This window comes from Bos indicus x Bos taurus, chromosome 2 (assembly GCF_003369695.1).
Source record: "Bos indicus x Bos taurus breed Angus x Brahman F1 hybrid chromosome 2, Bos_hybrid_MaternalHap_v2.0, whole genome shotgun sequence".
Taxonomy (NCBI): domain Eukaryota; kingdom Metazoa; phylum Chordata; class Mammalia; order Artiodactyla; family Bovidae; genus Bos; species Bos indicus x Bos taurus.
Window position 1 is genome coordinate 91189347 of NC_040077.1, and position 26560 is coordinate 91215906.

The 26560-nt window shown below is 36.8% G+C and overlaps 1 protein-coding gene across 14 annotated transcripts in view; it reads left to right on the forward strand.

Moving 5' to 3' along the window:
• Positions 1-26560, forward strand: part of CARF (calcium responsive transcription factor) — a 78602-nt gene that overhangs the window by 43929 nt on the left and 8113 nt on the right. For 11 of the 14 annotated variants that reach the window (XM_027564709.1, XM_027564698.1, XM_027564753.1 and 8 more), the window contains 3 exons: positions 5027-5157; positions 5541-5907; positions 7895-10829. In XM_027564709.1, the coding sequence (XP_027420510.1) occupies positions 5027-5157; positions 5541-5907; positions 7895-8013 (617 nt within the window). In that variant the 3' untranslated portion in view covers positions 8014-10829. Of the gene's footprint in view, positions 1-5026; positions 5158-5540; positions 5908-7894; positions 10830-19151; positions 19231-21532; positions 21680-26560 lie in introns of those variants that run through there. The other 3 variants (XR_003514902.1, XR_003514903.1, XR_003514901.1) reach the window with 3 other exon arrangements.

Consider the following 26560-nt stretch of genomic DNA (forward strand, 5'->3'; position numbering starts at 1 on the left):
TGTTTCCCGATTTGGAACCAGTCCATTGTTCCATGTCTAGTTCTAACTGTTGCATCTTGACCTGCATACAGATTTCTCAGGAGGCAGATCAGGTGGTCTGATATTCCCATCTCTTCAAGAATTTTCCACAGTTTGTTGTGATCCACACAGTCAAAGGCTTTGACATAGTCAATAAAGCAGAAGTAGATGTTTTTCTGAACTCTCTCGCTTTTTCGATGATCCATCGGATGTTGGCTATTAAATCTCTGGTTCCTCTGCCTTTTCTAAATCCAGCTCAAACATCTGGAACTTCGCGGTTCATGTACTGTTGAAGCCTGGCTTGGAGAATTTTGAGCATTACTTTACTAACGTGTAAGATGAGTGCAACTGTGTGGTAGTTTAAGCATTCTTTGGCATTGCCTTTCTTTGGGATTGGAATGAAAACTGACCTTTTCCAGTCCTGCTGAGTTTTCCAAATTTGCTGGCATGTTGAGTGCAGCATTTTCACAGCATCATCTTTTAGGATTTGAAATAGCTCAACTGTAATTCTATCACCTCCACTAGCTTTGTTCCTCGTAATGTTTCCTAATGCCCACTTGACTTCATATTCCAGGATGTCTGGCTCTAGGTGAGTGATCACACCATCGTGACTATCTGGGTCGTGAAAATCTTTTTTATATAGTTCTTCTGTGTATTCTTGCCACCTCTTCTTAGTATCTTCTGCTTCTATTAGGCCCATCTTTGCATGAAAAGTTCCTTTGGTATCTCTTTTTTTTTTTTTTGGTATCTCTTTTCTTTTTTTTTTGAAGAGATCTCTAGTCTTTCCCATTCTATTGTTTTCCTCTATTTCTTTGCACCGATTGCTGAGGAAGGCTTTCTTATCTCTCCTTGCTATTCTGTGGAACTCTGCATTCAAATGGGTGCATATCTCCTTTTGTCCTTTACCTTTTGCTTCTCTTCTTTTCTCAGCAATTTGTAAGGCCTCGTCAGACAACCATTTCACCTTTTTGCATTTCTTTTTCTTGGGGATGGTCTTGATCACTGACTCCTTCCTGTACAATGTCATGAACCTCTGTCCATAGTTCTTCAGGGACTCTATCAGATCTAATCCCTGGAATCTATTTGTCACTTCCATTATATAATATTAAGGGATTTGATTTAGGTCATACCTGAATGGTCTAGTGGTTTTCCCTACTTTCTTCAACTTAAGTCTGAATTTGGCAATAAGGAGTTCATGATCTGAGCCACAGTCAGCTCCCGGTCTTGTTTTTGCTGACCGTATGGAACTTCTCCATCTTTGGCTGCAAAGAATATAATCAATCTGATTTCGGTGTTGACCATCTGGTGATGTCCATGTGTAGAGTCTTCTCTTGTGTTGTTGGAAGAGGCTGTTTGCTATGACCAGTGCATTCTCTTGGAAGAACTCTATTAGCCTTTGCCCTGCTTCATTCCATACTCCAAGGCCAAATTTGCCTGTTACTCCAGGTGTTTCTTGACTTCCTACTTTTGCATTGAGCACAGTCAGCTCCCGGTCCTTTTTTGCTGACTGTATAAAGCTTCTCCATCTTTGGGGCACTGAGTGCATGGGACCTTTTGAAGGAGGTTGCCATTTTCTTCATTACCTCTACCATAGTTTGGCCTCAGGTCAAATAACAAGGAGGGAACACAGCCCTGCCCTTCAACAGAAAATTGTATTAAAGATTTACTGAGCATCGCCCTGCCCATCAGAACAAGACCCAGTTTCCTCCTCAGTCAGTCTCTCTAATCAGGAGGCTTCCATAAACCTCTTATCCTTCTCCATCAGAGGGCAGACAGACTGAAAACCACAATCACAGAAAACTAACCAATCTGATCACATGGACCACAGCCTTATCTAACTCAATGAAACTATAAGCCATGCCATGTAGGGCCACCCAAGAGCTTCAGGGTCATGGTGGAGAGTTCTGACAAAATGTGGTCTACTGGAGAAGGGAATGGCAAACCACTTTAGTATTCTTGCCTTGAGAACCCCATAAACAGAATGAAAAGGCAAAAAGATAGGACACTGAAAGATGAACTCCCCAGGTCAGTAGGTGCGCAATATGCTCCTGGAGAAGAGTGGAGAAATGACTCCAGAAAGACAGAAGAGACGGAGCCAAAGCAAAAACAACACCCAGTTGTGGATGTGATTGGTGATGGAAGTAATGTTTGATGCTATGAAGAACAGTATTGCATAAGAACCTAGAACGTTAGGTCCGTGAATCAAGGCAAATTAGAAGTGGTCAAACAGGAGATGGCAAGAGTAAAACATTGGCATTTTAGGAATCAGCGAACTCAAGTGGACTGGAATGGGTGAATTTAACTCAGATGACCATTATATCTACTACCGTGGGCAAGAATCCCTTAGAAGAAATGGAATAGCCATCATAGTCAATGAAAGAGTCCAAAATGCAGTTCTTGGATGCAATCTCAAAAACGACAGAATGATCTCTGTTCATTTCCAAGGCAAACCATTCAATATCACAGTAATCCAATTCTATGCCCTGACCAATAATGCTGAAGAAGCTGAAGTTGAACAGTTCTATGAAGACTTCCAAGACCTGCTAGAACTAATACCCAAAAACGATGTCCTTTTTATTATAGGAGACTGGAATGCAAAAGTAGGTAGTCAAGAAATACCTAGTGTAACAGGCAAATTTGACCCTGGAGTACAGAATGAAGCAGGGCAAAGGCTAAAAGAGTTTTGCCAGGGAATGTACTGATCATAGCAAACACCCTGTTCCAACAACAAAAGAGAAGACTCTACACATGGACATCACCAGAGTAGTCTTAGAAACTGGTTCTTGATTGAATAGGTGTGATAGGTAAAGGAGTGGGAGTGATCTGGGATGACTCTTGAATTTCTTCCATGAACAGCTCATTGATCGTGGTATTTACCGAGCTCAGCAACACTGGCATAAGAGTAGAATATTGGTAGCAGAGGAGAGAAGATCCTGAGATCAAGTTTGCAGAAGCATGAGTACCAGAGTCATTTCAGTGAGGTGGACTGGGAGGAAGCCATATTGGAATGAGTTAAGAGTGAATGGGAAATGATTGAAGGAAGTGTAGATAGTGTGGACAACTTTTTCAAAAAGTTTGCTATGGTACGGGGTTGAAGGAAAGTATGTTAGGAAGGGAGAGACCTGAAGAGGTAGGTAAAGAGGAAGGTATTTGCTAGCTTTGGTGATGGATAGTTCATAGCTTCTCTTTTCTCTTCAAGTGAGAGTGCATCCAGTCCCATCACTTCATAGCAAATAGATGGGGAAACAGTGAGAGACTTTATTTTTTGGGGCTCCAAAATCACTGCAGATAGTGACTGCAGCCATGAAATCAACAGACGCTTGCTCCTTGGAAGAAAAGCTATGACAAACCTAGACAGTGTATTAAAAAGCAGAGACTTTACTTTGCCAACAAAGGTCCATATAGTCAAAGCTATGGTTTTCCAGTAGTCATGTATGAATGTGAGTTCAACCATAAAGAAGGTTAAGCACCAAAGAATTGATGCTTTTGAACTGTGGTTCAAAAAAGTTGGAGAAGACTCTTGAGAGTCCCTTGGACAGCTAGGAGATCAGTCAATCCTAAAGAAAATCAGTCCTGAATATTCATTGGAAGGACTGATGCTGAAGCTGAAGCTCCAGTACTTTGGCTATCTGATGTAAAGAGCTGACTCATTAGAGAAGGCCCTGATGCTGGGAAAGATTGAAGGCAGGAGGAGAAGGGGATGACAGAGGATGAGATGGTTGGATGTCATCAGAGAAGGGAAAGGCTACCCACTCCAGTATTCTGGCCTGGAGAATTCCATAGACTGTATAGTCCATGGGGTCGCAAAGAGTCAGACACGACGAGCATCTTTCACTTCACCTGAGAAAAATCCCTGGAAGAATAGATGTTGTGATCAGAGAATGGGATGTTTGAAATAGAGATTTTACATGTGGAATAATCTAGGGCATGCTCATAGTAGTGGGAGACTGCAGTGAATTGAGGTGGGACAGTTAGAAATGGAGAAGCCTAGAAATGTGAGAATACTGTTAATTCTCTCAGTAGTCCTTTGAGAAAAATTCTCTTATCCTGGATATACAGATGAGGAAAGTGAAGGTTAGAAACTGTTAACTGGCATGTTGGCACTTAACACGTTGCCAGAGAAAAACCAGTACTTAAATCCATCCTTGTCTGATAGTAGGGCCATTTTTTAAAATTACCCAGTTACATGGGTGCAATATGCAGTATGGAAGCAATAAACAGTTGTTTTTTGTTTGATAAGGGTTTTTTGGCTGCACCATGTAGCATGTGGGTTCTTAGTTCCCTGACTAGGGATCGAACCCATGCCCCCTGTATTGGAAGCATAGAGCTTAACCACTGGACCACCAGGGAAGTCCCATTAGTTATTGATTGTTTGTTTTTGATTGACTTAAAGAGATGAATATAATTGGGTTAACATATAACCCAAATTTGAGGAGGAATTTGAGGAGGACTCATATTCCCTAAGGACAATTACCTTAAAAATTGAGACATTTAGAAAAGAAAGAAATTTTTACTCCTATTGATTTATTCCAAATTGAGTTGTTGAAAGAAATTTAATACTATTATTATTGAAGACCTGCTTTATGCTCAGCATTGTCCTAGGCACTAGGGCTACCAAAGATGAATTGAGTTTCGTCTTTGTAACTGAGAAACTCAGTAGGTGCTCCATATCTGGAGAAGTGTAAGCCCAGTATTACAGCATGAAAAATGGACTAGGTTAGAACTACAGGTATAGAATCTTTCAAGGAAAAAAAAATAGTTTCTTACAACCCATCCTAGCTATGCTGAATTAAAATTACTGGAGGCTGAATCTAGGAATTTGTATATTTTTAAAGTTTTCTTAGTGATTCTGATGAACTATGTGGTTTTAGAAATAGTAGACTAGACAATTAGATATAACTTCTTGCAGTCCTTTGACCTTATTTCCTATTCCATTTCTGATAGTATAGGTTGTAATAAAGTGTAGCCATAAAAATTATTTTAATAATTTATTTTTTATATAATTTAGGTAATTCACAAGGAGAATCAGTTTCCAGCAAATTGGAAACAAATCAGACAAGGAATTCTTTGTCACCAGAACCAGCCCAGTTGCTCTCCTCACTTTCTTCATTTCAGCCAAAAATATTCACACACCTGCAGGTAAGTATCCAACGTAATACCACATTTGAGGCCCTTATCTTCTTCTCAACCTCTCTTCTTTTCTTTGGGATTTTACAGAATTGTTATGGAATTATGAACATGGTCAGTGATGTTTTTATCATTAAATTTCTGACTTTTTTGTGTCTTAATTTAAGATGATAATTTAAACAATATGTTTTGGAAAAGTTCGAATTGATTATGCATGCAAGAAAATTTAGTAGTGCAGTTTTCCTTTGGTTTTTGTTTCTGTCCTCACTTAATATTTGTTAGTAACTATACTCTTAGCTTTTATTCTAAGTTTGGGTCAAAAGAATAATACATTAAAAGCAAACAACATACACAGTAAATTCAAACATTTGATATAACTCTTTTTGGTTCAAAAGGGTTTGCAGTTACAACCAAGATTCACTTCTGATGGATCACCAGCTCTAATATCAGTGAATAACCACCCCTCCTCCAGTCCTTCAAGACTTCTGGATTCAGTAGGAAGTGTTGTAATGAATAATAATTCTCTACTGCTTGGTCAGACTCATTGCCTTCAAACAGATACACCTCTAACCCCAAACAGTAGTATTTCTTCTACCATGAATAACCTTCCAGGACCAGATCAAAATCTAGTTGCAGTGGATCAGCTGGTAGAAGTTGAAGATGTTGAAGATACAGAGACTCTGGAAGGAAATGTTCATCGTATTCTATTGGGAAATGTGCAGACCATACCAATACAGATTATAGACAGCCCACCAGTTCTTAGTAAGTTAAAATCATCTTTTTTTTTTTTTTAACCTTTATGGACTATCATCAGTATTACACTACAGGAAAAAAACTATTGTTTTTTATTCAGTGAGTATATAATATATAAATAAAATAAAACCAGAAGAAAAAGGAAAGTTTTGTGAGCATGAGTTTAATAGCTTGTAAACTTAATTTTTTTTCTTTATCGAGATTATTCATTCCTTAACTAACCTAGTTTTACATGGAAAATCTGTGGTGATGTGAAATCAGGAAGGTCATTTTTGTATACATGATAAAAAATTAGAAAAACTAAAAACTATTCAGTGTAAAGGTTATCATAGAAAAATTGCAGCACACAAAAATGGGGTAAAGTTTGCGGATGTAAAGGTTAAAAAGGAATTTAAGTTGTAAACTTACATGTTGAGTGAGTCCTATGGAAATTGAAAGGGAATTAGGAAGACTTGAGGACTTGGGTTTAATCAAGACTTTGTTACCTTCACTTTGGAATGAACCCAGTCAACATAGTAATAAACTCTGAATTCCTACCTGATGTATGCCACAAATTGTTCTGGATTGAGCATTTTTGTGGAAAGAGATTTGCAGTTTGCTTTCAAGAAAAAAAAGTCTTCTTAGAAATTATCCTTAGAACATATATTTTCCCTCCATGTATGAGATAGTTCCTTCCAGAAAAGAATCACTGTCTTTTAAATTTATTACTTTTAAGAAAATTTATCCAGAGGGCTGTGGCAGTTGTCTCTAGGAAATTTACTGAAAGTGATCCTTACAACTGCTCCATGAAATAGCCAGCAATGTTCCCATTCTGCAGATGGGGAGGCCGAGCTCTGGGAGGTTTACATAATTGCCTTAAAATCACATGTAGTAAGTGACAGAGAGGACATTTGAAGCCAGATCTGTCTGCCTCCAAAGCATCTTCCTGTTCCAAGATGCTTCCTTCCCTCTGTTGTGCCAGGGTATTTCTGGGAGCTCTAATTTAAATTGCCTTAAAAGAGACCCTTTTTGGATCTGAACTTGCATGATGTATCAAGTTAGATCATGATCTGAGAGACTATGTCACCTAAATATGAATTCTCAGGATTACTCAAATCTATCCTGTATTAGTTTTCTTGATACGGCATAAGCTAAACTCTAACCCATATGTGACAATCATTAGGTGTGTCCAGGGCACTTCTGACCAAGTAGAATCCCCTTAAGTTTCATTCCCTGTAGCAACTGAAAAACTGGTATTTTCCTGAGAATTGGTAGAGGAAAAAAAACTGATAGATTTCTGAGAAAGAAAAAGATTGTATCGTAGGTATCCTAGGTGCCAGATGTCAGTACTGTTGCTGGTTTGCTGCACTTACATTAATTTGCTCATAAGTACTTTGAAATCAGAATGGTTGTACATTCTGAAATATTTCAGATAAGCAACACCTAGCTGTGCAGCTAAGTCAGAGCTGTCATTTAAGATGTGGCATATTTTTTTCTGAAGTACTTTTGTAGTACAGTTTCTTTATGGAGACAACATTTTTTAAAAATAAATGAGCATGTATGCAAACCATATGAATGGTAACACATCAATGATTTGTAGTACATGCTTGATGTTTGTAAAAAAGAAAAAAAAAAACATTTTCAAATAACGAGAGGCTTCCTCACTATTGGGCACACAAGTATTTAAGGAGAGTTAAGTTTAACTATGAGATATTCCTCATAATTTCGTCAAATTATGGACTGCTTTTTGGTCAGAGTATATTTTGAAGAGAATAACTTGGCAGTTTTATTGGTTTCTTTTTTTTTTTTTTTCCATCCTGAAGGAATTTAGTGTGAATGACCATTAAGATGTCAGAAGCACTGAGTTCTCAAATACATCAATTGATTTTCTAAATTTACTTGGTTCTAGCAAAATACTGTTTTTGTGCTTTGCTTCTAAATTCATATAATTTTTAAGATTCCAGTATTATAAATTATATTAACCATTAGGGTTTTTCTTTTATGTTTGGTTTTAAAGTTGAAGAAAATTCAGAAGGTACCATTTCTGTGAACCAAGTTAAGCAAGAACCCAAAGAACCAGCTTTATCTCTGGAAGCAAAACCAAATTTGGACTGTAAGAAATTATCTGCTACATAAATTATTGAAGCTTTTCAGAATTTACAACTCTGGTGACTTCTGATGTCATAGAAAAAGAAGGTGAATGTTATCAAAGCACAACGTTGTGATAAGTGGACTGAAGACTGGGTCAATGAGCAGCTTTAATTCAAAACTGACGTTTGTTGCTAACTCCCTATTTTTACCTTAAGAGATATTTTACTCTTATTTTATATAATTCTTATACTTTTGATTATCTGATAAGGCCAGTATTTCAGAAGATCATCTGAACTTATCCACAGTGATACAGTCTGAACACAAATAGTTATCTAATTCATCCTTTGAAAATATCTAATTTTGGTTCTTAAAAAAGAACATCAAAAACAGTATGTGAGTATATATGTGTGTGTGATGATTTTTTTTAAGTTTTAAAAGAACTAACTCCCTCTTTAAAGTTACGAAGAAACATTTTAAATTAATAGACAAGAGAATATCTGAAGTCTGTCTTATTTGCAAAGAAAAACAACAGATTTTGCATCATAATATTAAGCACAAGATTCACATCTGTGAAAACTATGTAGTTGCATTTTAACTTCTTCCATAACTAGAAACAAGTAGTATACCAATGGTCATCTCATAGAAATTTACTGTGTCATGATTAAGTACTGAGAATTTTAACTTGAGTCAAATAAGCAAGAGAAATAAATGCCTTTTGCATGGATTTATATGATGGTATAGTTAAAAATACTACTTATGGGTTGAAAAATGTAGAAATGGAGAGAATTCAGAAAGAATAATAGAAAATTCCCTAGTGTTTCTAGATAGTCAGGGGAACTTTTTGATATCAGCAGAAGATGTTTGTTCCTATTTTGTATTAAAGAATCAGCTCTGGTTAGAAAAGAATTTGAGTTGTACTTATTTTTCTGTGCCAGAGTTCTTAATAAATTGATGGTGTTTGAAAGATGGTAATCTTTCAAGGTAAAGATTTATAGTTTAAAATTTAGCTCATATTTAAAACTTTAAAACAACTAGTGTGTTATATTTGCTTGTTGAATAAGCATATTTACTTCAAATACTGAATACATACTAATCAGTATATTCATTATAAGCTTCTCTTTTCTGGAAGGTTGGTAAATTAGAAATGATACAGCTATCAAGAAATCAACCTAAAGCCTTCCCCCCCGACCCAGAGACCTTTTGTGGGTATATTTAAATTTTCATTTCAAAAATAATAATGATTTTCAATGGATATTAGTGTTTAATATTCAAAGCATACAGCATATGAAATTTATCTTTAGTACTTTATATGAATATGAGTCTTTTTGGCTTTTCTAAGTCCAGTCTCACATTCTTAATTCACTTTGTTTCAGGTACACAACATGTATCTAAGTATAAAGCACTGTTACTTTAGAAGTAGATAGAATTCTAAAATTCCTTGCTCTTTATATTTAAACCCTATTTAACATAAAATTTATTATTTATACCTCTATTTAATGCAAAGTTAATATTCAGTTACATAGATGATTTTTTTTCATGATTTTTTAAAATAAGAATTGCTTTTCCTTTTCCTAAGAATTGAAAATACTTGATGTCAGCATTTATAGAGGCAGGCTGCCAAATCTATGTTATGTGTGCATGTGTGTGAAGTCAATGCTAAGCTGAACACAACTCTTAGTTACCTCAAACCCAGATTTTTCTTAGTTTGTGTGTACTTAACGGGTATAAGTCCAAATTAATTTATAGTTTAATATTGCATTGTGGGTAATATTCTTTTCATTTGTTATTTCTAGTTTTTATGGAAACTTTTTTCAGTATTTCAAGTAATAGATCTTTACTTTTCATTAATGACAATAGATAATTATAGTTTCTTGAACTCTATTCCTTTGGAGACATTCCTTGCTTTTTGATGTTGAGTTGTTAAGGAGAAATGCTTGTTAAGATACAGACTCTAGTCAGTTACCTAGGAGGATGAGAGATGGTAGAGGATCCAGACTTTGGCACCTAAAAAAGAACAAAACATAGTTTAAAAACATTTCTCACTCCATTCTATGTGACTGTCTCTTCCGACATTTTTTTCATGAAAACAGAAAGTTGCAGTACATCCTCCCCAAAAGCAAAAAGAGAAAGAAAAAAAAGAGCATGAAGGTTTAAATCCCTAATTGTATACTCTTTTGGTTTTTAGGTAGGAACTGGAACTATCAATATTTTCATGTAAGTATTTTAATGAGTAGCTCTTTAAAAATGCTTTCTAAATTAGTTTATAAAAATTCATTTGTCCTCTAAATGCATGTTCAGTTACAGTATATCAGTATTGTATTTTAAAGGTGCTTAGCATTGCTTTTTAAAAAGTATGTTTACATATTTTCAATATTCAGTTTATTTTTAAACGCACAGGGTATTAAATACAGCACATAGAGTTCTCAGTATCTGTATTTGGCATTCTCCTAACAGCTCTACAGCAAAGTTTGACATATACTCTTTTGTGTCATGTGTTACAAGGTGTATATCTGTAGTAGAAAGTTGGGTGTTCAGAATAAGCAGTCAGAATTCATTATTACAGCTGAGCTTGTTTCTTCATTGTGGTTATGATCCAAGCCTCTGAGTGAACATTATATACACTACAGTGAATTATAGATAAACACAGCCATGGTGAGTCTTTCCCTCAACTTTCTATGTAAGTGGTTAACATACTTAAAAAGCTTTTATGTCTTATACAAGGTAAATGTTTCCTAAAAGTCACAAAAGTAATAGAAAATAGACTTGATGACACGGTCCTGCATTAGAATTTCTAATCTTGAGGCCTAGCCGTGTGTGTTCCATCTTTATATCCTGTCAAAATACATACGTAATCATGTGAATATGAGAAAGATGCAGTTTAATTTTGTACCGGGTTTTTTAAAAAGTTTAAAATGTGTGTATATGTGTGTGTGTGTGTGTGTGTGTATATATATATATATATATATATAGTAACTTAATGTTTAGTGTTCTTGTTATAATTTTTTTCATTAAAAAATCTTGTGTTATTTTTTTCTTAGACTTGTTCGTTTTCTTTTTATACATTTCCTGGGAATAGTGGTAATTTTGTTCATCTTGAAGATGCTAAATAAACACATTAATACCTGAAAATATTGGCTAGAGATTTATGTTCAATTTGGAACCTAAACATTTTAAAGGATAACTACCAGTAATTCCTGTTATTATTATGTTAGGGGATATAAATGTATTTAGTGCTCTCAACGTAGCCAACTATCAGCATTTTAAAACAATGCATGTAATAAGGTATAAACAGTTCTTCCCCCACCCCCCATATTTTTGGCATTATAACATCTTTAAGTACAGTTTTATATTTTTGGAGTAATAATAAGAATATATGATTTAAAAGGGAGGGATCATTAATTTTTTTCCCTCTTGGCTTTTTTTCTTTCTTTTTTCCCCTTTATTCCACTCTGCCTGTTTTTCAGGATCATAGAGTATCTTACTCTCTCCAGAAAGGGACTGTATTGACTCTTCTCCATCAACTGATTAGGCTTTAGACATTTAAAATAATGTACTATTTTTATCTAAATACCTGTTCAGTTCAGTTCAGTCGCTCAGTTGTGTCCAACTCTTTGTGACCCCGTGAATCATGCACACCAGGCCTCCCTGTCCATCACCAACTCCCGGAGTTTACCCAAACTCATGTCCATTGAGTCAGTGATGCCATCCAGCCATCTCATCCTCTGTTGTCCCCTTCTCCTCCTGCCCCCAATCCCTCCCAGCATCAGAGTCTTTTCCAATGAGTCAACTCTTTGCATGAGGTGGCCAAAGTACTGGAGTTTCAGCTTCAGCATCAGTCCTTCCAATGAATATACAGGACTGATTTCCTTTAGGATGGACTGGATGGATCTCCTTGCAGTCTAAGGGACTCTCAAGAGTCTTCTCCAACACCACAGTTCAAAAGCATCAATTCTTCGGCGCTCAGCTTTCTTCACAGTCCAGCTCTCACATCCATACCTGACCACTGGAAAAACCATAGCCTTGACTAGACAGACCTTTGTTGGCAAAGTAATGTCTCTGCTTTTTAATATGCTGTCTAGGTTGGTCATAACTTTCCTTCCAAGGAGTAAGCGTCTTTGAATTTCATGGCTGCAATCTCCATCTGCAGTGATTTTGGAGCCCAGAAAAATAAAGTGTCTCACTATTTCCACTGTTTCCCCATCTATTTCCCATGAAGTGATGGGACCAGATGCCATGATCATAGTTCTCTGAATGTTGAGCTTTAAGCCAACTTTTTCACTCTCCTCTTTCACTTTCATCAAGAGGCTTTTTAGTTCCTCTTCACTTCCTGCCATAGGGTGGTGTCATCTGCATATCTGAGGTTATTGATATCTGTAATTCTACTCAATTAACTTAGTGATGATGACAAAACTTAGTATACTCCCGCCACATACAGGTTAGCTATATTCTGTAATATAAATATATTATAAATGTTGATTGCTGACTGAATTTTTAAAACTTAAGGAATAAAATCAGAATTAAAAAAAAATCACATTGTTATTGGAAAATTGATTTCTGAGAAAAATAAACTATGATTAGTATGGAAAATGTTTGAGAATGCGATATGGGTATAAGTGCAGGGGAGATATTGCTTAATAGTGCAAACTTGCAACTAGTAGTTATATAAGTCCTGGAGATCTGATGTACTTACTGCATGGTGACTATAGTCAACAATACTATATTATATATATCAGAGTTGCTCAGAGGAGATCTTAATTATTCTCACTACAAAAAAGAAATAATAATTAGTAGACATAGTAGAGGTGTTAGCTAAAGATATAGTGATAATCATATTGCAATATATAAATTATCAGATTAACACATTATACACCCTAAATGTTATATGTCAGTTATATCTCAATTAAAAAAAGAATTTTAAAACCAAAGGACAGAGTGGGAGTCAGATACCAGCAAGAGTTTTTATTTTTTAACTATCTCTGTTGAAGTGGATAATTGACATATAATAAACTGCACACATTTAAAGTGTACAGTTAGGTAAGTTTTGATGTATATATATACATCTATGAAACCATCACCACAGTCAAGATAAGGAACATATCTATCACCCCAAAAAGATTTTTTGTGCCCCTTGGTAATCCATTTCCACTTCTTCCTGCCTCTACTCCAACCTGCCCCACCCTGTCCCCAACAATTACTATACTTCTTTCTGTCACTAGAGATCAATTTATTACATCTACTAGTTTATAAAAATGAAATCATATAGTATGAGCCTTTTTAAAATCTGACTTTTGTCACTCAGAATGGTTATTCTAAGGTTCATCTGTGTCACAAGGTGTATGAATAGTTCATTCCTTTTTAATGGTGAGTAGTATCCCATTGTGTAAATATGCCATAAATTGTTTATCCATCCAGCTGTTGATGGACATTTAGATTGTTTACAGTGCTTGACTATTAGAAATAATGCTGCTATGAACATTTGTGTAAATTTTTGTAGGGACTTATGCTTTCATTTCTTTGGGTTAAATAGCTCTAGGAGTGTGGAATGGCTGGGTCATATGGTAGGTATAAATTTAACTTTTTAAGAAACTTTCAAGTGATTTTCCAAAGTGATTATACCATTTTTACATTCCAATCTGCAGTTTATGAGAGTTCCAGGTGCTGTATATTGTAGGTAACACTTGGTATGAACAGGTTAGGCGTTGTTAATAGGTATGTAGTAGTTGCTCATTATCGTTTTAATTTTCATTTCTCTAGTGACTAATACTGTTGAGCATCTTTTCATGTTTCATTTGCCATCTGTATTTCTTCTTTCAGTGTCTGAGTCGTTCACCTGTTTTTAAATTGAATTGTTGTTTTCTTATAGAGGTTTAAAAAGTATACCCTAGATACAAGTCCATTACTTGCATGAAACATATTTAATATGTATTTTCACCTGATGTATAGTTTATGATTTTACTCTCAGAATCTTTTGAAGGGCAGAAGTTCTTAATTTTGATACCTAATTTATCTTTTTTTTTCTTTAAGGATTATATTTTCATGTTGTATCTAAGAGATCTTTGCCTAACCCAAGTTTAGATTTTCTTCTATGTTTTCTTCTGAAAATTTTATAACTTTGGGTTTCAATTTAGATCCATGATTCATTTTGAGTTAATTTCTGTATATAAGTACAGGGCATAGAGTGACTCTTTTGAGCATTTGAGTATTGATTTGTTCCAGCATCATTTTTTGAAAGAATTATACTTTCCCCATTGAATTGAATTTATCCCTTTGATAAAAATCCATTTTCTCTGTGTGTGTGTGTGTGTGTATACACACACACATGCATGTCAGTTTCTAGACTCTCTGTTCCCCTCCATTGATCTATTGTCTCCTATCTCAGTGGTCTCAGCTGAGGCAATTTTGTCTCTAGGGAACATTTGGCAAAGTTTGAGACAACTTTAGTTGTCAAAACAAGGGAGATACCACTGGTTTCTGGTAGATAGAAGTAAGTCAGAGCTGCTGCTCAGCTTCATACAGTACATAGGACAGATTCCACAACAAAAATTGTCGGGCCTAAAATGTGAATAGTACCGAGACTGAAAATCTCTGGTCTATTTTGACACCCAGTACCACACTGTCTTGATTACTGTACCTTTATAATAAGTCTTGAAGACAGATAGTGTAAATCCTTGAACCTTATTCTTCTTTTTCAATTTTGTATTGGCTGTTTGGCTTTTCATGTGAGTTTTAGAGTCACCTTGTCAATTTCTTAAAAAACAAGCAAACAAACAAAAAACCTGATAGAATTTTGATTGGAATTATGTAGAATATACAGCTGAATTTGGGAGTAATTGAAATCTTAATATTGACTCAATTTTTCTCCGCAATATATTAGATTTTTCAGTGTAGAAATTTGACATATCTTTTGTCAGATTTATCAATAAGACTTTATATATGGTCTTGTTTTTAATTTCAGTATCTGATTTTTGCATTAGTATGCAGATATACAGTTGATTTTTTTATATGGACTTTATATCTTGAAACCTTATTAAATTCAAGTGTTGTAATAATTTTTTGGTAGAGTCTGTTAGATTTTCTACATAGACAGTCATGTTGTTTTATATCTTCCTTTCCAATCTGAATGACTTTTATTTCTTTTTCTCAACTATTACACTGGCTAGAACCTGAAGTACAATTGTGATTGTAAGTGACTGGAGTGGACATACGTACTTTGTTTCTTATCTTTCACCTTTAACTCTAATACCATAATTTTTGCATAAGTCCTTTATCAAATTGAGTGAGATTCTTTCTGTTCTGGGCTTCCTGAAAGTTTTTATTAAGAATGGATATTTGATTATATCAAGTGCTTTTTCTGGAATTATTGAGATGATGATTTGGTTTTCTTACCTTTGTTGTATGTTTGCTTTTACTGGAGAGCTTTCTCATTCATAATTTTCTTATTTCTAGTTGTGGCCTTTTCTACCTAGAGAAGTTTCTTTAGCATTTGTTGTAAAGCTGGTTTTGTGATGCTGAATTCTCTTAGCTTGTCTGTTAAACATTTGATTTTTCTGTCAAATCTGAATGAGAGTCTTGCTGGGCAGAGTATTCTTGATTGTGGGTTTTAATGTTTCATCATTTTAAATATATTGTGCCACTTCCTTCTGGCCAACAGAGTTTCTGCTGAAAAATCAGCTGATAACCTTATAGCAATTCCTTTGTATTGTATTTGTTACTTTCCCCTTGTTGCTTTTATTCTCTGTCTTTGAAAGTGAAAGTGAAGTCGCTCAGTTGACTGTAGCCTATCAGGCTCCTCCGTCCATGGAATTTTCTAGGCAAGAGTCCTGGAGTGGGTTGCCATTTCCTTCTCCAGGGGATCTTCCCAACCCAGGGTTCGAACCCGGGTCTCCCGCACTGTAGGTAGATGCTTTACCATCTGAGCCACCTGGGAAGCCTTAATTAATTTTTCACCAATTTGATGTGTTCCTCCTTAGCTTTATCCTGTATGGGAATCTCTGTGCTTCCTGGACTTGGGCTACTCTTTCCTTTCCCACGTTAGGGAACTTTTCAGCTATTACATCTTCAAATATTTTCTCAGGCCCTTTCTCTTTTCTCCTGTTGGGACCTCTATAATGTGAATGTTGATGTGCTCAACACTATCCTAGAGGTCTCTTAAACTGTCCTCATTTCCTTTTATTCTTTGTTCTGTTCTCTGTTGGTGATTTCCACCATTCTGTCTTCCAGCTCACTTACCTGTCCTTCTGTCTCATTTATTCTGCTATTGAGTCCTAGTGTACTTTTCAGTTATTGCACTTGTTCAGCAGTTTATTTTTTTAATATTTTATCTTGTATTTCTTGTATCTTCTTGGTATGCCTCTATTTTTCTGATATCTTGAATCTTCTGAATTCTTTTTCAAGTGGATTTTCTATCTCCACTTCACTTAGTTATTCTTGTGGTGTTTTGTATTGTTCCTTCTTCTGAAACATAGTCCTCTGCCTCATTTTCTCTGACTTCCTATGTTTGTGGTCCACAGGCTGCAGGACTATAGTTCTTGTTTCTGGTATCTGCCCCTGGTGGGTGAGGCTGGTCCAAGAGACTTGAGTAGGCTTTCTGGTGGGAGGGACTGATCCCTGCCCCTGATGGGTGGAGCTGGGCCTTATCTCTCTGGTGGGCAGAGCCATGTCAAGGGATATGTTTAGAAGAAGCTGTGGATCTAAAGTAATTTTGATTGATCTAAAGTAATTTCCAAGAACTGCATGTTTGGATAGCAACCACCTTTGAGGGTATAGTTTCCAATCCTCGCTGCTGTGACTGTGCCAATCCTAATGATTCAACTTTGTGTGTACCATCACTGACAGAGATAGGTGCCATGTAACATACCAAAAGGAATGATTCAAAAGTTTCCCTCAAGGAAAATAAGTGTCTATTACATGAGATATTTAACTTTATACAATATAGAAAATGGTAAATTTAATAATAGGAATTGTTGTTGTTCAGGAACTAAGTTGTGTCCAATTCTTTGCAACCCCATGGACTGAAGCACGCCAGGCTTCCCTGTCCTTCACCATCTCCCAGAACTTGCTAAAACTCATGTGCATTGATTCAGTAATGCCATCCAGCCATCTCATCCTCTTTGTCCCCTTCTCCTGCCTTCAGTCTTTTCCAGCATCAGGGTCTTTTCCAGTGAGTTGGCTCTTTGCATCAGGTGACCAAAGTATTGGAGCTTCAGATTCAGCATCAGTCTTTCCAGTGAATATTCAGGGTTGATTTCCTTTAAGATTGACTGATTTGATCTCCTTGCTGTCCAAAGGACTTTCCAGAGCCTTCTTCAACACCACAGTTCAAAAGCATCAATTCTTCAACGCTCAGCCTTCTTTGTGGTCCAACTCTCACATCTATACATGACTACTGGAAAAAACCATAGCTTTGACTATATGGACCATGTTGGGAAAGTGATGTGTCTGCTTTTTAATACTCTATCTAGATTTGTCATAGCTTTTCTTCCAAGAAGCAAGTGTCTTTTAATTTCATGGTTGCAGTTACCATCTGCAGTGAAGAAAATAATCTGTCACTGCTTCCATATTTTTCCCTGTCTTTGCCGTGAAGTAATGGGACTGAATGCCATGATCTTAGTTTTTTGAATGTTGAGTTTTAAACCAGATTTTTCATTTTCTTCTTTCACCTTCATCAAGAGGCTCTTTAGTTCCTCCTTGCTTTCTGCCATTATGGTGGTATCATCTGCATATCTGAGATTGTTGATCGTTCTCCTGGCAGTCTTGATTCCAGCTTGTGATTCATCCATCTAGCCTGAAATTTTTCATGTTGTACTCCACATACAAGTTAAATAAGCAGGGTGACAAAATACAGCCTTGATGTACTCCTTTCCCAAATTTGAGCCAGTCCATTGTTCTGTGTCCACTTCTGTTGCTTCTTGACCTGCGTATGTTTCTCAGGAGGCAGGTAAGGTAGTGTGGTATTTATTCCCATCTCTTTAAGAAATTTCCACAGTTTATTGTGATTCAGACAGTCAAAGGCTTTAGTGTAGTCAGTGAAGCAGAAGTAGATGTTTTTCTGGATAATAGGAATACAGATAAAATTATATATAATAATTCAGAGGAAGAAGACATTACTTACAAGGAACAGAACTGACATTTTAATGAGTACTAGAGGGATCACTGAGGGTCAGACACGAATGAGTGACTTCACTTTCACTTTTCACTTTCATGCATTGGAGAAGGAAATGGCAACCCACTCTAGTGTTCTTGCCTGGAGAATCCCAGGGACGGGGAAGCCTGGTGGGCTGCCATCTATGGGGTTGCACAGACTTGGACACGACTGAAGTGACTTAGCAGTAGCAGTAGACATTGTGAAAGTGAATGTCGCTCAGTCGTGTCTGACTCTGCGACCCCATGGACTATACAGTCGATGGTATTCTCCAGGCCAGAATACTGGAGTGGGTAGTTTCACTCCTCCAGGCGATCTTCCCAACCCAGGGATCAAACCCAGGTCTCCCACCTTGCAGGCAGATTCTTTACCAGCTGAGCCACAGGGAAGCCTAAGAATCCTGGAGTGGGTAGCCTATCTCTTCTCCAGGGGATCTTCCCGACCTAGGAATCGAACCAGGGTCTCCTACATTGCAGGGGGATTCTTTACCAACTGAGCTATATACTTATGCTTTATTTATTTATTTATGTATTTTTTTGGTTAAATCACTTGGCATTTTGCCTGGGATAAAGTAAGTGGCTTCTTATTATTAGAGCTTCGACTTGTGGTTAATAGCACGTGCTAGGATTTGAATCCTCCTTCCTCTTTACGAGCTGGACAAATTACCGAGACTTTAAGTTTTTCATTTTTTTAATCTGAGGGAGGAGTAGTCATAGCTACCTAACTGAATTGTTATGAGGATTTAGTGAGTTAACCCATGTTAAGATCTTAAACAGAATCTGATATATGCTGCTCAATATATGTTAATTTTTATAATTAATCTTATTAATAATGAGCTTTAAAATCCTGAAATGGAAGCTTTAAGATCCTGAAATTATCCTTACTTTCAAGATAGTGTATCTGTTAGGGAACACCTTTGGCTACTCACAACAGAGACATCATTATGGTGGCTTAATCAAAGAGTTTGGTTTTATTTTTCCTATGAAACCAAGTCCAAAGGCAGTCTAACCAGACTGACCAGAAGTGTTTGCTCCACCTCCAGCAATAATCAACATTAAGACAGGAAGAACTGTCTTAAGACCTGATGTGAAGAACTGACTCATTGGAAAAGACCCTGATGCTGGGAAAAATTGAAGCCAGGAGGAGAAGGGTCCCGACAGAGGATGAAATGATTGGATGGCATCACTGACTCGATGGACATGAGTTGAGCAAGCTTCAGGAGTTGATGATGGACAGGGAAGCCTGGTGGGCTGCAGTCCATGGGATCGCAAAGAGTTGAACATGACTGAGTGACTGAACTGAACTAAAGACAGGAAGACTGGAATAGGAAAAGGTCTGAGTGAGTGAGCCAAAGATCATTATCAGAAGGAAAAGCAACTTCCCCTTTCAACTTGGTGGTTAAAACCATTGTATGATTACCCTCATTACAAAGGATTCTAGGAAATATAGTTCTTTTTAAAGGGCACGTTACCACCCCAAGAAAAACTGTGGTTTTTTAAGAGAGAAAGCATTCATTAAATATCACTTAAGCCACTAATAGTGTCTCCCACAAATTGGAGAACTGAAATTCAGAATTCAATAATTTGCTTGAGGTTGTTACGTAACTATTAAGTGATAAAGCTCTTATTGGTACCAAAGTCTGACCAATACCATTCTACATTAGTTTTGCTACACAGTCCAGAAAATCAAGTGATCTTTTCAAGGCAGGATTTTTAGGCTGGATCTTTCATGACAGGCTATGACATGAGATTAAATTGCAGATGTTTCAAATTCAAGGAGCAAGTAGAAGGAATTATATAGCTCGTTTGGGGGGTGGTTGTAGGTTCATTGTGGTGAGAACTTTATTCAGGGAATTTAGGGAATTTAAGAAGCTGGGGAAATAATAGGTTTGAAAGATTAAAGGTTAAATAATAGCAATTCTACAGGGCTAGGCTAAGATTTTACATTTTGCTTAGTGTGTGTTTAGAAGTCTTATTTAAATGATCTATTAAAGTAGCCTGTTGAATCAAAATGCTTTCCTATAATCTTAGTGAAAAATTAAGCATCACAGATTTTTGAAAATAGATATGGCGATCCAATGGAAGTGATAAGGTAATTTATTAATATTGATAAGGTAATATTAATAAAATTGTATAATATTTTTCTGGCCATAACTATTATATCTGTAATTGCTTTTAGAAACTCTTGTGTTTTTTATACTTATGTTCTATAAAAACATCCTAAAATCTTAAAGATGGACATTCATTCATTTAAGAAAACAGATTGCCTACCTTTTGGGAGTTTATATTCCAGTAGAGGGTGATACACAATAAATAATAAACAATATATGTCTATTATATGTACTTATATGTAGTATATATGTATATAAAGTACTTCTATGTTAGGTTGAGAAGTAATATGGAATGAAAATGGAGCAGAGAAAGGGTTCAGTGTGGAGAGAATTTCAGTTTTAAATAGGGTAAGCAGAGTGGGCTTCATTAAGGAAGATGTAAGCAAATTTTTGAAAAAAGTAAGATTGTTAGGCAGATAGCATGAAGAATAATGCAGTTAAGAGGGAACTGCAAGACTGAGAAGTACTCGCTCTGCTTGAAGAAGCATGGGTACCTCATCGATGGATGGATGATGACCAGACAGACTACGTGGGTAAAGACGCTAGTGGGTGGGTACAAGTGAAAATCTAAGGAAATTCTGTTCTTATTACTTCAGTTTTCTCAGTGAAATAAGAAGCAAGACCCTTAGGGGAGCGTGGAGATTGGTGCAGGGGTGAAGGGGGTCGTGTGTTAGGGAGTTGAGGAGAAAAGCTAATAAAAGAGTAAACTAGGAAAGAATATTAATAGTCCTCCTTGATTAAAGATTCATTTGAGTTCATGTCCATAAATTGAGAATCAGATTAGTCAGCATGTTGTGTGTTTTTCTCCACTCATGGGCAACAGTGACTTGAGTATTTATTGAGAACCAGAGAATGTGTTAATCTGCTGACTGTAAGAACAATGAACTAAATCTAATCCTAATCCTACAGGGATTCAGTATAGTGGCAAGCAAACATTTAATCAACCAATTGTAAAATTACATGATAAGTACTATCAATTCTAACAAAGGAAAAACCATTTTAAATCAAAGAAGTTCCAAGCTGTTGAACAATTCAGGTTGTGTAGGGAATAGCAGACCATTAGACCAAAAATGCAGAAGATTTTGAAAGACTCACTTCTAAACTCTCACCTCCCTTTGTCCAATCAAAAAATATGTAATAAAAATTTTGCCTATTTTGCCATTCAGATCCCATTTTGAAACTCATTTTAAACCAGATCGCCAAAGCTCATAAAGATTGTACCTCTGACTTCCCTGTGAAGACTGCTAAGACTATCAAAATAGTATTCGCCCTTACTGCAGTAAGCAAAAAACTCAGTTTTGCTTTATCAACAGGTAATTTTGGAAGTATTTTAAAGGAGCCAATATTTGACTGTTTTGGAGGTCCCATCAAAATCTGACCAACTTGGAAACAGCGTGTTTTTCTGAGGCCCTTTGAGCCTCCTGCACAGGGTCTTTCAATGACAATGGTGAGATGGTGAGGTAAGTTCATATCGGGTTTGAACTCTTATTTCTTTTTTTTTTTAATCAAACACTACAAATGCAAATGCTAAGTTTAGTTTGTTAAATCTGAGAGTAATATCTAACAATAAGAAGCTCTTTAAAAATCCATTGATTTATCAGCCTGAAAAACGTATTTTGGGTAGAAATCTGCATTATTACTGACAACACTACTGTTTGTCCTTGTCATTTCTTCATTGTGCATCTATAAGTGGAAATTCATAAGGATGAAGATGAGGCGAAGTTTTGTATATTCAGAAGGTTTCTCTGTAGACTAGCATCCCTTAGAAAAACTGTCTCAGGTCACTTATGAAAATCTTATCAGAACTTTACTTAAGTTCAGTTCAGTTCAGTTCAGTTCAGTTGCTCAGTCGTGTGTGACTCTGCAACCCCATGAATCGCAGCACGCCAGGCCTCCCTGTCCATCACCAACTCCCAGAGTTCACTCAGACTCATGTCCATCGAGTTAGTGATGACATCCAGCCATCTCATCCTCTGTCGTCCCCTTCTCCTTCTGCCCCCAATCCCTCCCAGCATCAGAGTCTTTTCCAATGAGTCAACTCTCCGTATGAGGTGGCCAAAGTACTGGAGTTTCAGCTTCAGCATCATTCCTTCCAAAGAAATGCCAGGGCTGATCTCTTTCAGAATGGACTGGTTGGCTCTCCTTGCAGTCCAAGGGACTCTCAAGAGTCTTCTCCAACACCACAGTTCAAAAGCATCAATTCTTCGGCACTTAGCTTTCTTCACAGTCCAGCTCTCACATCCAACTTACTGTTGTTTTATTTTGTCCATTGGAAGTCTAGTTCTTGGTGTAGGGCGGGGCCCCAAGATACAAAGTAAATAAAATTTGGCTTACTGTTGCCAGTTTACCTTTAGTCTGCTTCTGCACTCACTCTCTGCTGAACTCTTGCATCTTATCTGTATTTGTACTAAAATCACAATGTGTAATCTTAACTTTCTAAATGATAGAAGGATTATTTAGAATTTTAATGGTTACTTTGGGGGAACTTTTGATATGAACAAAATTGTTCCTTTTGGGAGGCACTTTGAAGCAAAAAAGCAGCAACATACGAAACATACAGCCATCTACATTTTAAGGCAAGAGGAAACTTCCAGAATATATTCCAGGGATTATGAAATTGCCTCCTTAAAAGATTCTTTGGCAAAGGCAAGGGGAAAATAAAAAAAAGGAAAACCATATTTTTTAGATCTTTTCAAATCATAATTTCAATATAATGTCCTTTATTCTTCTTTCCTCGTCCTGTGTTCCTCCATTTCCCTCTGTTCTGTCTCCCCTTCTTTTTCTTCTTCCCTTCAAAACACCTCAAAAGGAGGTCTTATTTATCTAAAAGAGAAGGATTACTTTGTTTAATATGAGGTTCCCTCCCTATCATTACTACACAAGTATTAACAAGTACTGGCTTTTTAATCATGTAAATCAAATTGTCAAGGGACCTGAATTAACGTTTAAACCAATTATAATGGTCTTCTCCCTCTGTCTCTCACTCTGTCCCTCCCTTCTTCCCTCTCCCCCGTGCATGTATGTCAAAATAACTTTTGCTGAATCTAAGTTTTCCCATCTCTTTAATTAAGTAAAGATAATTAGTCTTTTAATGTTAATTTTGTATTTGACTAAAGCTCCCTCTCATTTTTCCATTTTGCTCCTCTTCTCCTTTTCCCTCCCTAGGGAAACATTAAAGATTAATTGGTGAAAATGATTATTCTGTCATCGTGTGCTCAGTCTGGCAATATCTAATGAATTTCTAAAATGGAAAGAAAAATAATGAAACTGTTTTTGTTTCTTTTCTATAAAATTGCTTTTAAGAGACACTTCTGGTTAAAAGTAAGAGAAGTCTTATTTCTAAGATGAAGGGCTCTGAAACAGGATTTAAAATTTTTGTAATTTTATTTATGAATATGAACATTATATAAAAGTGAAAGTGTTAGTCGCTCATCTGTATCTGAATCTTTGCGACCCCATGGACTGTAAACCACCAGGGCTATAGCCCTACTCTGCCCATGGAATTCTCCAGGCAAGAATACTGGAGTGAGTAGCCATTCCCTTCTCTAGCTGATTTTCCCAACTCAGGGATGAACCCCAGTCTCCTCTATTGTAGGTAGATTCTTTACCATTTGAGCCACCAGGGAAGGCCTGAAATTTATATACTTTTATAAAAATTTTTCATACAATATTTCTGATAAATAGATGAATCATTAGATACATTAGAGTGAATTAATCATACTGGTTTAAAGGACTGAAAAACAATTATCTTTTCCTGACTTTATGAAATTACTACCAATACAATATTCTAGATTATACAAGAAGATTGAACATCTCATGGTTTAAACTTTCTATATTTTTGCATTGGTTTTATGGGCCAAGTGAGGTAGCATTATAGTTTTTATTTCTATGGATTGCTTAACATTAAAAAAATTTAGAACCATTATTATTCAGTTTAGTCACTCAGTCGTGTCCGATTCTTTGTGACCCCATGAATTGCAACATGCTAGGCCTCCCTGTCCATCACCAACTCCCAGAGTCCACTCAAACTCACGTTCATCGAGTCAGTGATGTCATCCAGACATCTCATCCTCTGTCGTCCCCTTCTGCTCCCAATCCCTCCCAGCATCAGAGTCTTTTCCAACGAGTCAACTCTTCACATGAGGTGGCCAGAGTACTAGAGTTTCAGCTTTAGCATCATTCCTTCCAAAGAACACCCAGGCCTCATCTCCTTGAGAATGGTCTGGTTGGATCTCCTTGCAGTCCAAGGGACTCTCAAGAGTCTTCTCCAACACCACAGTTCAAAAGCATCAATTCTTTGGCGATCAGCTTTCTTCACAGTCCAACTCTCACATCCATACATGACCACTAGAAAAACCATAGTCTTGACTAGACGGACTTCTGTTGGCAAAGTAATGTCTCTGCTTTTGAATATGCTATCTAGGTTGGTCATAACTTTCCTTCCATAGAGTAAGCATCTTTTAATTTCATGGCTGCAGTCACCATCTGCAGTGATTTTGGAGCCCCCCAAAATAAAGTCTGACACTGTTTCCACTGTCTCCCCATCTCTTTGCCATGAAGTGATGGGACCAGATGCCATCATCTTAGTTTTCTGAATGTTGAGCTTTAAGCCAACTTTTTCACTCTCCACTTGCACTTTCATCAAGAGGCTTTTTAGTTCCTCTTCACTTTCTGCCATAAGGGTGGTGTCATCTGCATATCTGAAGTTATTGATATAACAGGCAATCTTGATTCCAGCTTGTGCTTCTTCCAGCCCAGCGTTTTTCATGATGTACTCTGCATATAAGTTAAATAAGCAGGGTGACAATATACAGCCTTGATGTACTCCTTTTCCTATTTGGAACCAGTCTGTTGTTCCATGTCCAGTTCTAACTGTTGCTTCCTGACCTGCATATAGGTTTCTCAAGAGATAGGTCAGGTGGTCTGGTATTCCCATTTCTTTCAGAATTTTCCACACAGTCAAAGGCTTTGGCATAGTCAATAAAGCAGAAGTACATGCTTTTCTGGAACTCTCTTGCTTTTTCCATGATCCAGTGGATGTTGGCAATTTGATCTCTGGTTCCTCTGCCTTTTCTAAAACCAACTTGAACATCTGGAAGTTCATGGTTCACATATTGCTGAAGCCTGGCTTGGAAAATTTTGAGCATTACTTCACTAGCGTGTGAGATGAGTGCAATTGTGCGGTAGTTTGAGCATTCTTTGGCATTGCCTTTCTTTGGGATTGGAAAACTGACCTTTTCCAGTCCTGTGGCCACTGCTGAGTTTTCCAAATTTGCTGGCATATTGAGTGCAGCACTTTCACAGCATCATCTTTCAGGATTTGAAATAGCTCAACTGGAATTCCATCCCTTCCACTAGCTTTGTTCCTAGTGATGCTTTCTAAGGCCCACTTGACTTCACATTCCAGGATGTGTGGCTCTAGGTGAATGGTCATACCATCGTGATTATCTTGGTCGTGAAGCTCTTTTTTGTACAGTTCTTCTGTGTATTCTTGCCACATCTTAATATCTTCTGCTTCTGTTAGGACCATGCCATTTCTGTCCTTTATTGAGCCAATCTTTGTATGACATATTCCCTTGGTATCTCTAATTTTCTTGAAGTGATCTCTACTCTTTCCCATCCTGTCGTTTTCCTCTATTTCTTTGCGTTGATTGCTGAGGAAGGCTTTCTTATCTCTCCTTGCTATTCTTTGGAACTCTGCATTCAGATGCTTATATCTTTCCTTTTCTCCTTTGCTTTTTGCTTCTCTTCTTTTCACAGCTATTTGTAAGGCCTCCTCAGACAGCCATTTTGCTTTTTTGCATTTCTTTTCTAGGGGGATGGTCTTGATTCCTGTCGCCTGTACAATATTAGGAACCTCTGTCCATAGTTCATCAGGCACTCTGTCTATTAGATCTAGGCCCTTAAATCTATTTCTCACTTCCACTGTATAATCATAAGGGATTTGATTTAGGTCATACCTGAATGATCTAGTGGTTTTCCCTACTTTCTTCAACTTAAGTCTGAATTTGGCAATAAGGAGTTCATGATCTGAGCCACAGTCAGATCCTGGTCTTGTTTTTGCTGACTGTATAGGGCTTCTCCATCTTTGGCTGCAAAGAATATAATCCATCTGATTTCGATGTTGACCATCTGGTGATGTCCATGTGTAGAGTCTTCTCTTGTGTTGTTGGAAGAGGGTGTTTGCTATGACCAGTGCATTCTCTTGGCAAAACTCTATTAGTCTTTGCCCTGCTTCATTCCGTATTCCAAGGCCAAATTTACCTGTTACTCCAGTTTCTTGACTTCCTACTTTTGCATTCCAGTCCCCTATAATGAAAAGAACATCTTTTTTGGGTGTT